Consider the following 14229-nt stretch of genomic DNA (forward strand, 5'->3'; position numbering starts at 1 on the left):
ATGCTACTGGGTCTACTTTCAAGATCCAAAACATGACTGCCCCAAGCCACGACCAGGACTCTCCCAGATCGCAGGACCCCCCTGACATCTCTCATCCCTCACCCCCTTCAACGACTATTCCCAAAGCAGCCCCTGTCCTCCCACGCCTCTACTCAGAGCCCTCAAAGGAGACCTCCATCTCCCCGTTCCAAAGTGTTTACCACCAGACATCTCCTCAGGCTCTCCAAAAAGGCCTCATCGGGGAGAAGGCCAGGAACTAAGACAACAACAGTTCAATTCAGACTGGAATCTGGCTTTTAAAATGCTCTAAAGTCATTTTTTGACAATTAGGGAAATTAAACATGAGCTGGATACTAGTGATGTGACATCGTTACTAAGTTCCTTGGGTGTGATCATGTTATCTTAGTTAGGGCCCACGTGTCACACAGCCTTTACTTCCACGTGATTTTTAAAACACAGATACCCAAAACCTATGCAATTTTATCACCCCGATGCATTCAATACAAAATAAAATTAAACTCTCTAAAAATTAAAAAACACACAAATAGAAATAAAAATATCGCGGTGACAACACCTTGTGTGAATAAACTGTATGGACACTTGAAAAAAATATGGTAAAATGATAACAATTCTGATTATTCTTGATTACTCAGGTGTTCATCAAACTACTCTTTCGCCCTCTCTGTGTTTCTGAAACTTTTCATAATAAAAAGTGGGTACAGTGTCACCAATGGCAGTGGGAACTTGAACTAGAAGGTTCGTTAGAGAAGACAGGGAGTGGATTTTCTTTGACAGAAGAATTTCAGGAAGGGGTAGAGGGGCTGAATCTCTTGAGAAAAGAAGTCAAAACAGAAGGAAAACAATGCTGCCTGGCGGCCACCAACATGGACTGAGCGAGGAAGTGGGGGTGCCGGCCTGTTCACCAGGAGCTTCCACGGGGGATGGGGAGGAGGAACCAGGCGCGCGGAGGAAATGGGGAGACCCCTTCACAGCGGACGCTAAGGAAGCTTTCTCGGCCACCTGCACATCCTCTGCCAACTTGGGGCAACGCTGCCCACACTTCCTCGGCCTCCTGGGGACGGTGTTTCACCCCCAGCCACACACAAGCCCCAGTCCTGAGCGTGACGGCTCCATTCCCCTGGCCGTGCGCCTCCCGATTCTATCTTGCTCAAAACCTCAGAAAGGTCTCCCCAGGGAATGAAGTGGAAACTGCAGGCAGGCACTTCTTTTCTTTGTTGGAAAGATACAACTAAATCATTCAGAGTTCCCAGTGAGCTTGTGCCGCTATGGCAATCGCTGGCAGAGACAGCTTATCCGGGGTAACAAACGATGTATGAGTCAGGGAACGATCCCGGGATAGGAACTCGTCAGAGCATCCTCTCAGAGGTGCAGGCGCACCTGAATCAGGGCCCGGTTTCACAAGAATGAATCATGTTCACTTTCCACTCATTTGGGTACATAGCGTTTCCTTTGTAAGGCCACTGGTTTCACACCAATCTCCCTGCCCCATCCCCCCACACTTTTTTTACATTAAGAAAATAATCAAGAACAGAAGGACTTAAACCACAAGGAAAATAAGCTGGAGAGAAAGAGGCATCATCTTACCTGTGTGTTAGATACCTCAGGGAATACTTCTTTGCTTCTCTAATAGAAATAGTCCCTTCTGATTCTGAGTCTAGACTCGTTCTGTTTCTCACACTGAATGGCTGCAGAACTCCTCCTTACCCCATTTGGTCTCTAAAGGCGTTTCTTTTCTTTTTTTAAAATATAATTTTATTTCAGAGAGGAAGGGAGAGGAAGTGAGAGCGACAGAAACATCAATGATGTGAGAGGGAAACACTGATCGGCTGTCTCCTGCATGGCCCCTTCTGGGGATCAGGCCGGCAACCTAGGCATCTGCCCTGATGGGGAATCGAACTGTGACCTCCGGATTCATAGGTTGATGCTCAACCACTGAGCCACACTGGCCGGGCTAAAGGCTTTTCTTTACATGAAGAAATCCAGCAATAGAACATCTCTGTTCTCCCGGTGGGATGAACAGGACCAGGGGACCTACATGAGCAGCTAAAAGGAAAAGGGATGTGAGCACAGTAAGAGTTGGGGAAAGACACCAGGAAAAGGGTCTCCGAGGGCTGGATGTTTGTAATAGCCTTTCATGCTAATCAGCTCCAGAGAGGGATCCCAGAGCGCACCCCTGTGGCAGCGGGTAGCTGGGCGGGCAGGTGGGAGTCAGGACATCAGTTACAACCGCCTCCCGTGAGTCGGGCCTCTGCCTTCACAGTAGCCAGGGGTATACGCTGAAGCCAGTTTTACAGAACAAGGCGGTGGTGGTTTCTGCGCAGTCGAAACAGTGAGTGCAGGAGTGAGCCAGCTTTAATTAAAGGACAAGCAGCTAATCTGCAATCATCGCTCTGGGAACACTCCCATTGATAGGGGGTTCAAGAGAGAGGTAAACTGGGGAGCACCTTGCAGGATGATTTCCATCACAGTTTTAAAGCTAGAATGCAGAGTATAATTATAGAAGCGCTCAACTTCCTGGCAATGACAATGGATAATTAAACTCTCTGCATGTTCTAAATACAGACTAAGTAAGGAAGAGCACCCTGGGGGCAGCACCATTAGCACAGGGTAAACTTCCTCAGTCTTTCATCTGTTAGTGAAAATTGCAGTTTTAGAAAGAAACTCACAAAATTGGGACTTAAAACAGGAATTTCAAGAATGGTGGTTACCAGGGGCTGGGGGAGGGAGGGATAGTCATTGTTAAAGGGTAGGGTTGCATTTGGGAGGAAGGGGCTCTGGAGATGGATGGTGGTGATGGTTGCACAGCAATGTGACTGCACTTAATGCTCCTGACTGTACAATTAAAAATGGTAAAATGGGTAAATCTGATATGAATTTTACCATATTTTTTTAAAAGAGGTAAGTAGCACCAGAAATTACTTGTTTCCCCATAAATGGGTAAAAAGCCACTTAGGTTGAGTTTTTCTTCCACAAACACCATCTACCTGGCCCTTTATGCAGCAGGTCAGAGACTCGAAGGAGATCATTTCACGCAGTAAAATAAATTAAAGGTGGTGTAGTCTGGTTACTCTGACCAACGTGGGGTCTAAGTGGATTGCTGCATGATTAATGTGACCCGTATTTTAGAAAATGGTGTAATTTATTTCCAAGACAGGCCTGTAATCGCCTCTCTGCAATTCTGAAGAGCTTCGAAACCCAAACTTGTTTCCCTAAGCTTAGATCAAGAACATATTTGGTGGCAGAACCTGACCGAGCCCTCACCGGCCCACAGGGAGTTTGCATTCACCCACTCGCTGTGCACACACACACATCTGGCTGCAGAAATGTTCCCCTGGTAGACAACGTGGGGAACATTCTCTTCCTACCTGAATGGGAGCCGTCTCACATGTGGTACCAGCGCCATGCCAAAGCGATGGGGAAATTATGAATTCCCTGACAGACCTGGTTCTGAACGTTTCAGAGAAGAGGCGGTGGATCTCTATGAAATTAATCATATCAGGTTTAGATCACTATTTCCCAAGCATTGGTCATTCTCTACCAAAATCACAGTTTTGCCACAACCACACTCGTGTTATTACATTCCCTAGTACTTGTCTTCACGTTCACGCAGCTTTGTTTATTTGAATAAAATTCCAATTTTAGAGAAGTGTCTCCACTGTAAAAGCCGAGTTTCTGAGAGGCCTACCCCGTGTGACAAAGGAGATTCTGAAGAAGCCCAGCGGTGTTAAAGGCACAGGAGTACTAGACCGAGACTTTCACCCTAAACCATCAGAGAGACAACGAAAACGGAAAGGGAACCCCTGCCTGCCCATGTGACTCAGTGTCCCCCAGGGCCAGGCAGGTGCGCAATCTCCTGTCTACCGTCCCCAGGAGGGTTTGCCCTACACTTCGAGAGTCACCCAGACCAGTCATCACTCTGTTTCTCAGGCAAGTCTTGTGGGGGTGGGGGACCCGGCTGCACAAAAGCATAAAGTAGCCGCGGGGGGTGGGGGGGTGGGGTGGGTAGGTAAATCTCTGTGTCTCACTTCCAGCCTGTCACCCATAATCCGCCAGGTAGACTGAGCTGGGCCGTGCACCGCCATCTATTTATCAAATTGGCACCAAAGTTATCCCGAGTGCAACCCCCTGGCTCATCCCTAGCTCCGCTGGCCAAAGGCCTCCTCAGATGCCTGTGTCTAGAAGCGAACAGACCGACCAACCAGAACATGAGCCAGACCAGCAGGACCCTCAGCCCTTCATAAACGTCAACAGCAGCCACTGCAAAGAACAGCCTCCCAAACCAGCAGAGCCAGATTGGTTATGAAAAGAAACTCAGTCCGTCTCCAACAGAACCTTCAAACCAGCATCCGCTCCCGGAACACAGAAGCGGGGAAAGTTTTCCGGTACAGAGTACTGAGAGTTAGGAAATCTCCACTGTGCGACTACTAGGAATTTAAAAACAGTAAGTACACACTGACCTAATGCAGTGGTCAAAATGCCCATCACCACCGGGGGCAAACAGGCACCAAGAGCCTCTGGAGGTGCTGAACTGAGAAGGACACATCCGTTCAGGAGTTTTCCTGAATCGAACGGACATCAGACAGACACAGACTGACGGTGATTCCGCAAAACACCCAGCCTACAGTCTTCAAAAGTGTGACGAAGACCAAGAACGGTTGCAGGACTTTCCAGATTAAAGACACGCGTCTACCGAAGTACGCGCTCCCGGCTGGTCCCACCCGGAATAAAAGGCTGCAGTGGGCACTGGCACGGCTGACAGAATCGCGATATGGAGGGCAGGGGAGTAAAACAAGGGCATCAAGTTAAATTTCCCGATTTGGTGCCAGTGGGTAAGTGAGAAAACACCGCTTTTGTTAGGAAACGCACACTTATGTATGAAGGGGCGAGGGGGCGCAATGCTCTCTAACGCTCAGTTCAGAAAAGATATGCTGACAGGCAGAATCGGATATAGGGTAACACCGGGGAAAGGCGGCGGGGAGCTTTTACTGAAACAGGTCCAAGATGAGGCCTGCTCCCTGCCCACCGGCCGCCACGGAAGCCGCCGCCCGCGCCCAGCTCCTGTGCGGACTCACCATCCTCCTGAGAATCCGCAGCAGCAGCTTCTGCTCCTTGGGGTCCTGCTTGGACGTCAGCGAGTCGGCAAAGCACTCCGCGTTCTCGGGAGACAGGCTGTCCGGGTCTTCTCCTCCGTAGAGCTGAACCAGGATGGACAGACACTTGGATGAAACTTCAAAAATTTCAGGATCCTCAGCAGGCAGCTGTAAAGGAACCAACAGGACTACTGAGGCTCCGTCGAAGAGGGTGTTGGTGTCCCCCGAGAACCACAGTAAAATTTGCCTTCACGGGGAAAACATCAGTCTGAGCGCAACACTGGACTAATTGAATGGTGTGGGGGTTTTTGAGTGGATCGTTTTCAAAATACACACAGGAACTCAAAGAAAGCTCACATCACAAGATCCAAGGACAGTCCTGCAGTACTTCCTTTACTGCATGGCAAAGACAGCCTGGAACAATCAGGGGGCGGCACAGGGTTTACATCCATGTATTTAATGCCTATGTTCACACAGGGGTGTGTGTGTGTGTGTGTGTGTGTGTGTGTGTGTGTGTGTGATGGGTGTGATGGGTGTGAAAACTGTATGAATTTCCTGAGGCATGCCCCTTACAGTGTTGCTTACTATTAACCTGCTTAGAAAAATTCACTTCCTAGAAGATATAATGGAACACTTTGAACTTGTCTGTGTCCAAATCAGGTGGGAGAGAAAGCATTGTTTTTGCATGTACTCAAAGATTCTTTTTTAAAAAAAATGGGTGCTAGAACTAAATCTAAAATCTAAAACTTCTCAGAAAATTCACAGGCAAAATCTTTTTGACCTTGAGCGAGGGAATGATTTCTTAGCTAGAACTGAGAAAGTACCATGTACAAAACGGAAAATGGGCTTCATCTAAATTTAAAACAAAAACAAACTTCTCTTTGAAAGACTATCTAGTTCATTACATACTCAATACAAGGTGGATATTACACCACCACCCCCATCAGAAAGGGTCCCTTTAATGGAGACTATGGTTGTATCAGACCCCCAAACTAGACCATGCTTCTTGCCCCAAGTAAATGTCTCCCCTCTATACACCCCACTTTCTGGATGATGCACATCTTGTAAGTGATTAAATGTCCATTTCTGTCCAGCAATCAGGATTCAAGGCCAAGACCATGGCTCAACTTTCGCAATTATATTAGACCTCACATCTGTACTGAAACCTCACCCTATCCTACCTTCACTGACTTACTCATGTTTTCTACTTTATACAGGATCTCCAGACTTGAAAAAAAGGAGCACCCAATTAAGTTTGAATTTCAGGTAAACAATGAATCTTTTTTAGTGTTAAGTATGTCCATTTGGCATCTTATATTTTATCTGTCAATCCTAACTTTATTAAAACATTCTTATCAGCCAAATCCAATGTTTTGTGGGAGAGATGAGATCATAAACACACACATATATACACAAACAACTTGGAAATATCTCCAAGTAAACGTTTTGAATTTTAAAACTGTCTTAAAACCATTTCAAATCACATTTGTACTGCTTAGTTCCCTTTATTCAATCTACACAGTACGATGCATTTCAAAATCTTTCTCCTTTTACATTCCATTTTTAAAATATTGTCTGGTGCAGTGTTTGGTCAAAAATTACATCGGAATATTTAATGTCAGAGAAGAGAATATATTAACCAAGAAAAAAAAATAGCCACTTAATAATAACAATACGTCCCACCCTTTTTTGTTATCTAAAAGCACCTGAGAAAATAGCCCCTCTGTGTTGCTGGGACAGCTTTAAGGAGAATTCACAGCAGGCCATCCATCCTTGCTCCTCTGCATGTTGATACAGCAATCCCTCTTGCCCAAACCGGCTGAAGAGGCGGCAGAAACTATCATTAGGCTGATGAATGGCAGCAATTCCGGATGACAGCACCCAAGGAAACACCGCTGCCCGCGGCCCTGACGCTGTCCGCTTCTCCCTGAGAGGATGCTCGCGTTCCACTGGCCCCCCAGGCACATTGTTACAAAACGCAGAAATTTAGAGGGAAGAAAACCTGCCACTGCCATTACTGATTTAGTTATTAGTCTACAAATCACTGAGAGTTTAAAAAAAAACCACACAAAACGAAAACAAGCTGAAAGACACTGGCAGGTCAACTCAGCCGTGACCTCTGGGCTTCCGGCGCTGTCCTGACTTCCCTAACGAACTTCACGTTGTCCTGGCCGGTCTAGACAATGGGACCACATTCACTTCCAAATCGTCACCCGTCGATGCAGAGGGGGCTTAAACAATTCTCTCAAAGCGGCCAAGTTGCAGGAACCAGAGAGGGTGCAGATGTGCCAGCACTGACTGCGCCTGCGAAGGTGCTGGGTTTTGTGTGGAAGCTTTGGCCTGATCACGTGTCACGTGCTGCTCTTCCCGTCTTTCCGCCCTGGACGTGCAGGTGGAGTCTGCTGCCGCTGGATGAGAGAAGGGTGCTGGAGGAAGTCATCCGAGAAATAACCAAAGTCCCACGAAGCTTGTGCCCCTCACAATCCATCCTCCACACAGGAGCCCCAGCGGTTATTTTTAAAAACTGAGAGCAGACCCGATCACCCTCCTGCTCAGAACCTCCGGTGACTCCTCGCTGTCTTGAGAAGACCGTCCGAGCAGCGAACTGTGGTCCTCAGACCCTGCCTGAGCCATGGGGCCCTAGGACTGCAGGACAACAGTCCAGACCAGTGGTTCTCAACCTTCCTAATGCCGCGACCCTTTAATACAGTTCCTCATGTTGTGGTGACCCCCAACCATAACATTATTTTCGTTGCTACTTCATAACTGTAATTTTGCTACTGTTATGAATCATAATGTAAATATCTGTGCTTTCCGATGGTCTTAAGCGACCCTGCTAGCGGTTCTCAACCTGTGGGTCGCAAAATTACAGTTATGAAGTAGCAACGAAAATAATTTTATGGTTGGGGGTCACCACAACATGAAGATCTGTATTAAAGGGTCGCGGCATTAGGAAGGTTGAGAACCACTGGTCTAGACAGTGAGGCCAGGGGAGGGCAAGATGACAGTCTCTCCAGAAACTTACGTTGGGTCATCATTCACCGCTGGGACCGCCATGGCTTAGATGTTCTTAGGGCGACGTTATAGCTAGGGGGTAGACCCATGCGCATGAGTTCAGGGGACAGGTCACGGCTAAAGACACACGTTAGGAAATCCTCCAAGCATGGACATCACGGGAAGCAAGGAGCTAAAGGAGTTGCTTGTGGCAGCCCAGCCCCAGGCTGGGGGTGCGGGTTTTGGGAAGCTTCCCCAGAGGGCGGCCTCTCCTCCCTTCCACCACCTCCCCTCCTCAGAAACTTCAGGAATGCTTCACTCTGGGGGGCAGTTTCTTCTCAGCATCTACTTCTTTAGGGAAAAGTCCTGGCATAATTTGGGGGGCACATTCTAGGCTACTGGGTCTTCTGCATGTGGAGATTGGAGACGAGCATAAGACGGGTCAATGGCAGAGCTGATCACATACAGACTTCTGAAAATGGCCCTATTTTCATCTCCTCCCCTGAAGCCAGAGGTGCTATGGGGCTCAGAGCGGGGAGGCTAACACCACGCCACCCTCGTACCCCGCAGGGCGTTTGGGGCCGGGCTTCCTCTCTCCGGTGGGATCCTCCTCTGGGCTTCCTCCCGACAGCCAGAAATATGCTGAGCCTTTAATGTATTAGCGACTCCTCCCCTTCCTCTTCATTGTTAGAAGTGGATTCCTTTTTGAGTTCCGTACTTTTCCTTTAAAGGCATTTTGGGAGGCAGGACTGAGTGTGTGATAAAGAGCAATGAAAAGAGGCCTTCCTGCTAGGATTCTTTTGGCAAACCTCACTTATTCCACAGTGTGAGGATGGATCATTTTAATGAACTAAAAACGTGGGAGTGGAATTATGACAATTACTTTTAGCCCAGTCGGCATGGCTCAGTGGTTGAGCATTGACTTATAAACCAGGAGGTCACTGTTCGATGCCGGTCAGGGCACATGCCCATGTTGTGGGCTCAGTCCCCAATAGTGGGTGTGTATGAGGCAGTGGACCAATGTTTTTCTCTTATCATTGATGTTTCTCTCTCTCTCCCTCCCCCTTCCTCTCTTTGAAATAAATAAAAACATATTTTTAAAAAATTACTTTTAATCTGTGTATTTATTTGGGAAGAATTTGTATTCTTAAGTCTTACCACCTGCATGCCCCCGGCACGTCTCTCCATCCATTTAGGTCATACTTTATGTCTTTCAAAATGTTCTACAGTTAGCATGATGATTTGCATTTTCCTGTTATATTTATGTTTGTCCTTTTTTTATGGGATGGTTTTAGTCACATCTATAAAAGGATTTCCCCCTATTTCTATTTCTATCAGACTAATACCAGTATATTTTTAAAAAGCTATTGGTTTCTGTGTATTATATTATATGCCATGAATTACTGAAGTTTGCTTTTTAGTTTCAACAAGTTTATTTTAATCTCTTATCTAGGTATGAAAATTCTCACAACTGTGAGTAATAATCAGTTTTAGTCTTAACCTTTTGCACGTGGATGTCGAGTGTGACTCGACACGGTTAGCATTAGAATAAAGGAATCGAGAAAAAAGCAAGCGAGTGCAAAGGGTTAATATTTATTTTTCTTATCTGTAATATACCACCACCCATCGCTGTTGACTATTAGTGGTAGCAGAAGGGATTCCTCTTTTCTCAATTTTAATGAAAATACTTTCAGTGTTCATTAATTTCTAGGAAATAACTTTCAACATTTTGGGAAGATTCACTCTATCTTAAATAAAGTTTTAAAAAATTGAGTGGCCAGTTGAACTTTTTTAGCATTGACTATGATGACCATGTTTTTATTCTTCTTCAATTTCTTAAAATTATTCCATTATAATTTTCCAGTGCTTGAACTATTCTTGAATTCCTGGATCAAACCCTATTTGGTCATATTGGTCCTTTTAATACATTACTAGATTTGATTTACCTTTTTTAAAAATTTCTTACCTATATTCATAAGTAAAAGTGATCTTCAATTGTTCTGTATTATTTTAAAGTAGGCTATGGCTTTAGACTTATTACAGCTTTATGACAATGAGCCAGGGAGCTTTCCATCTTCTTCTAAACTCCGAATTATTTAAGTAGCATAGGAGTTTGAAAATTTAGAACTCACACGTAAAACCACTTAGTCCTGCACTATTGCAATGACAGATCTTGTAGATGCAAAACATCACATTATGACAATCCAGGTGTCTGGTATCGTTTGTTTCTATTACAAGGTTTTTTCTTTTGATAGCAACTAACGGAATTCTTGCATTTACCCTGCAAACTGGCAGCCCTTCTCACTGGCTGTGAAAGAAATATTAGCAGAATGAAAGAGGAAAGTGTTCCTTCCTCCCGCAGCTGCCGAAAGGCGGATTCCATCTCGTGTCCTAACATCGTCCTTGAAAATGTCATTTCCAGTAGGACAGTCCCGTGAGGCATCTGGGGGGCAGAGAGGGTGCCCGTGGCCGGGTCCAGGGTGATCAACGTTCAACGTTCAAGACAGAAATCATTCTGATTGGGCTTCTTACTAACAATGTTTGCTTTGGTGATGATGCTTGTATTGACAGCTTTGAATTTCTACATCATATACATACTTGTAAGATTTCTTTGTTGGATCAGCATATCCCTCTTTTCCACCTGCTTATGGTTAAAACAAATTAGACCTGTATTCTTACTTAAAGTGGTTGAGCGGCTTATATCATTGGATGGTTAAATTTTAACTTCTGAAGTTTGATATTTTTATCTGTTCTGATACCAATTTTGGTCATTTATAATTTTCTATAAAAGCATCCCCTCTATATTTCAAAGGTTAGTGCATTAGTATTATACATATTTCACATTTGAGTGATTATATTTCCTTTTCCCTTTCCTAATGCTGCAGCCATAGAATCCAAATTAAAACTGTGAGTTATCTCATCTTTACCTGTCAATTGGACCAAAAAAAATTTTAGGCTCAGAAGATGCAGTGCTGGTGAAGATACAGAAAAACAAGTACATTTAAATACCTTTGACTTGAATGTAAACTGCTAAAAATCTTTTGGGAAGTTCTATGGTAATTAATGTTTATTAAAATTTAGAAGCACCTTGTAATCGAACCATCTCACTTGTGGGAACTTATTTAACAAAAGGAAAAGCAGAAGTAGCTAAAACCAATCATGTCTATTGTGTCATGCTTATAATAGCCAGCAAGTGGAAACAACGTGAATGGCCATCCACCAGGAAATGCTTGAATTGAATAAATAATAGTACACCGATACCATAAAATACTCTGCAGCTGTTAAAAAGAATAAGATCAATGTATAAGTATCGACTTGGAAAGATGTCCATAATATTGAGATAAGTAAAAAGAAAAGTTATAAAATACCTACAGTATGGTCCTATTTTTAGAAATGAAAGCCAGAACAATAAAAGAAACTCTATGATATAAGTGCAGGTGATTGTAAGCAGAGTGAAGAGAATGCAAGGACACATCAAAAGTAACCAAGGTGCCCGGCCGGCATGGCTCAGTGGTTGAGCGTCGACCTATGAACCAGGAGGTCACCAGTTCGATTCCTGGTCAGGGCACATGCCCAGATTTCGGGCTCCATCCCCAGTGTGGGGTGTGCAGGAGGCAGCCAATCAATGATTCTCTCTCATTGATGTTTCTATCTCTCTCTCCCTCTCCCTTCCTCTATGAAATCAATAAAAATATTAAATTTAAAAAAGTAACCCTGGTTACCCTGGGGTAGTGCCATGGTAAAGGGAGGGAACGCTCTAGTTGTACCTTAATCACCTGTAAATTTGTTGAATTCTTATAATGTGCTTATGGCAACTTTTGTAATTCAAATATATGAAATAAATCTGCCCTCCTTACTCCTAAAATTTTTAAAGGGGGGCATTTCCTGGGCACCCTCTGCACTGACCCTCATGCACTGACATACATCAAATGCAACATCTGCTACAACCAGTGACCGTGGAGATGCGTGAGGGGCCAATCTGCCTTTAACAGCTCCAGTAACAGACCGCCAGGATTTCTCATGACTGTCAAATAATGAACAAAGAACACTTGGAAATGTTACTCTCTGGTTCTAAGATTCAAAAATGTATTATAGAGCTATATAGCTTAGAGTTCTTAAAATTCCTGTTTACTGGATCCGGGCTATTGAAAAAATACACGAAGTCCGCTCTATGCTAAAATAACCCCTTCTGAAGAGCTCCTATCTGAATGATATAGGTTTGAGGTAGAGAATGTACCCCAAAGGAAAAAGAGTAAGAGATAATACATTTATTCCTAAAGATGGGTATTTCCATTAAAAGAATGGATATATTTGAAATTGCAAGGCTATTAAACTTTTAAAACCACTTATCAAACTAGGCAATTTTTACAACTGGAAAGAAGAAAAGTCTGTCTAAAATTGGTTAACATAGTTATGGCTTTATTATCTAGACATTTAGAATACATCTCATAAGGCTGTCTTAGCTTTACAAATTAACGGTTCATTTATTCAAAGAAACTGATCCAGAATTAAAATTAAAAGGAGATTGTTTGTCTCCGGTTTTACTCCGTAGGACGCTGTGGCCCCAAAACCACCTTTACTAGAGCTCGGCCTCGTACACCTTCGTGCCCCGGGAGGCCCGTGGGCGACTCACCAGGGAGCTGACGAGGCAGTTCCCCACCAATAGAGTCTGATATCAGGCGACTAATTGCGGATGAAACTGCCGGGAACACCCCCGGGTCCATATTTCAGCACATTAATGAGGCTGCTCACAAAGTGAGTTCAGTGCAGTGAGATAGATGTTTATTAGATCAGTAATACGATTACAGGACATACTGTATGGGAAGGGCCTCGGGGAGCCGTAGACAGGATAACGTTGCAAGCATTAAACGAAACAAAAAAGCCAAACATCGTTATCAAAACTGCTAACTTCACTGTGTCACAGTTACGGGTAAATATCCACACTATTAGCTACGCACACTCTTTAAATGATGCGCAGGCATGCTGAGGTTACACGAAACCACAGGGCTTTTTTCAAGGTGGCAAAAGTAAAACAAAGCAAACTCGGGAAGTCACTGCTCATCTCACACCCCACTTCTAAAGACAACTGGGGGTAGTATTTTGAGACTGTAGCCAATAATGGGTTTTCACCGCACACGGTCGTACTACTGAGTAATACAGATAAACCACTGAGTAATACAGCGCTAACCACCAACACTAACAACACAGCACAGAGACAGCAGCAAACACTCGGGTGGGGGACTTACAAGGTGCCAAGTGCCGTGCTGAGTTCTCCACGCACTGCTCTCTTACTTCTCCCAACAACCCTGTGAGGTGTTCGACCTTCTCCTTTCCTGGACGTACAAATGGGGACTTACCCACTTGCCCACGGTCATTCACTGATAAGCAATGAAGCCAACTCAAACACCATTAAATGAACAGGTGTTCAGAGATGACCCCACTGAGTCATGGGAACATCACAGTGTCTTGCCAAGCAGCCTCCCATGAAATGTCAAACCAATAATCGATGACACTGCTTTGTGTTCACTTGTTAAAGACGCAAGCATCTCTCTTTTTGTCGCTGTGACCTGTAAACACACAGCTCTGTGCTATCAGGAGTTGCTAACCCTAACCCCTGCCGCCAGGAGTGAAATGCAAGACGCACTACAACCAAGGACAATGGCTGGGAAGACGTGAAGGGCTCCCCTGCCTTGAACAGCTTTTCCACAGTTTAAAAATCTGGCATAGATTTTGCGAGGCTGAGATATTAAAGAGCAGCACTGACAAAATAAAATGCAATCAGTGTGACCTTGAAGGAGAGAGAAAATAATGCAGGTATAGGCATGGCAAGTTATCTGTTAGCTATCAACATCTCAGCTTTTTAAATATGGAGGTGTTTTTTTTTAAAGTTGATTTCAGAGAGAGGAAGGGAGAGGGAGACAGAATCATTGATCGGCTGCCTCCTGCACATCCCACACTGAGGATCAAGCCTGCAACCCAGGCGTGTGCCCTGACCGGGAATCAAACCGGTGACCTTCGGGTTCATAGGTTGACACTCACAGGGCAAGACCTCAGCTTTGAATGGAGTTTCCATCGCCCCACAAGAAACAACATGCCTTAAGTCTGACTTTCTCTCTGATGAACC

The 14229-nt window shown here is 44.8% G+C and overlaps 1 protein-coding gene across 4 annotated transcripts in view; it reads right to left on the reverse strand.

The window, feature by feature from the left end:
• Positions 1 to 14229, reverse strand: part of ULK4 (unc-51 like kinase 4) — a 263268-nt gene that overhangs the window by 64580 nt on the left and 184459 nt on the right. For all 4 annotated transcript variants that reach the window (XM_079795341.1, XM_079795342.1, XM_079795339.1 and 1 more), the window contains one exon: positions 5094 to 5279. In XM_079795341.1, the coding sequence (XP_079651467.1) occupies positions 5094 to 5279 (186 nt within the window). The remainder of the gene's footprint in view (positions 1 to 5093; positions 5280 to 14229) is intronic.

This window comes from Cnephaeus nilssonii (assembly GCF_951640355.1).
Source record: "Cnephaeus nilssonii genome assembly, chromosome: 17".
NCBI lineage: Eukaryota > Metazoa > Chordata > Mammalia > Chiroptera > Vespertilionidae > Cnephaeus > Cnephaeus nilssonii.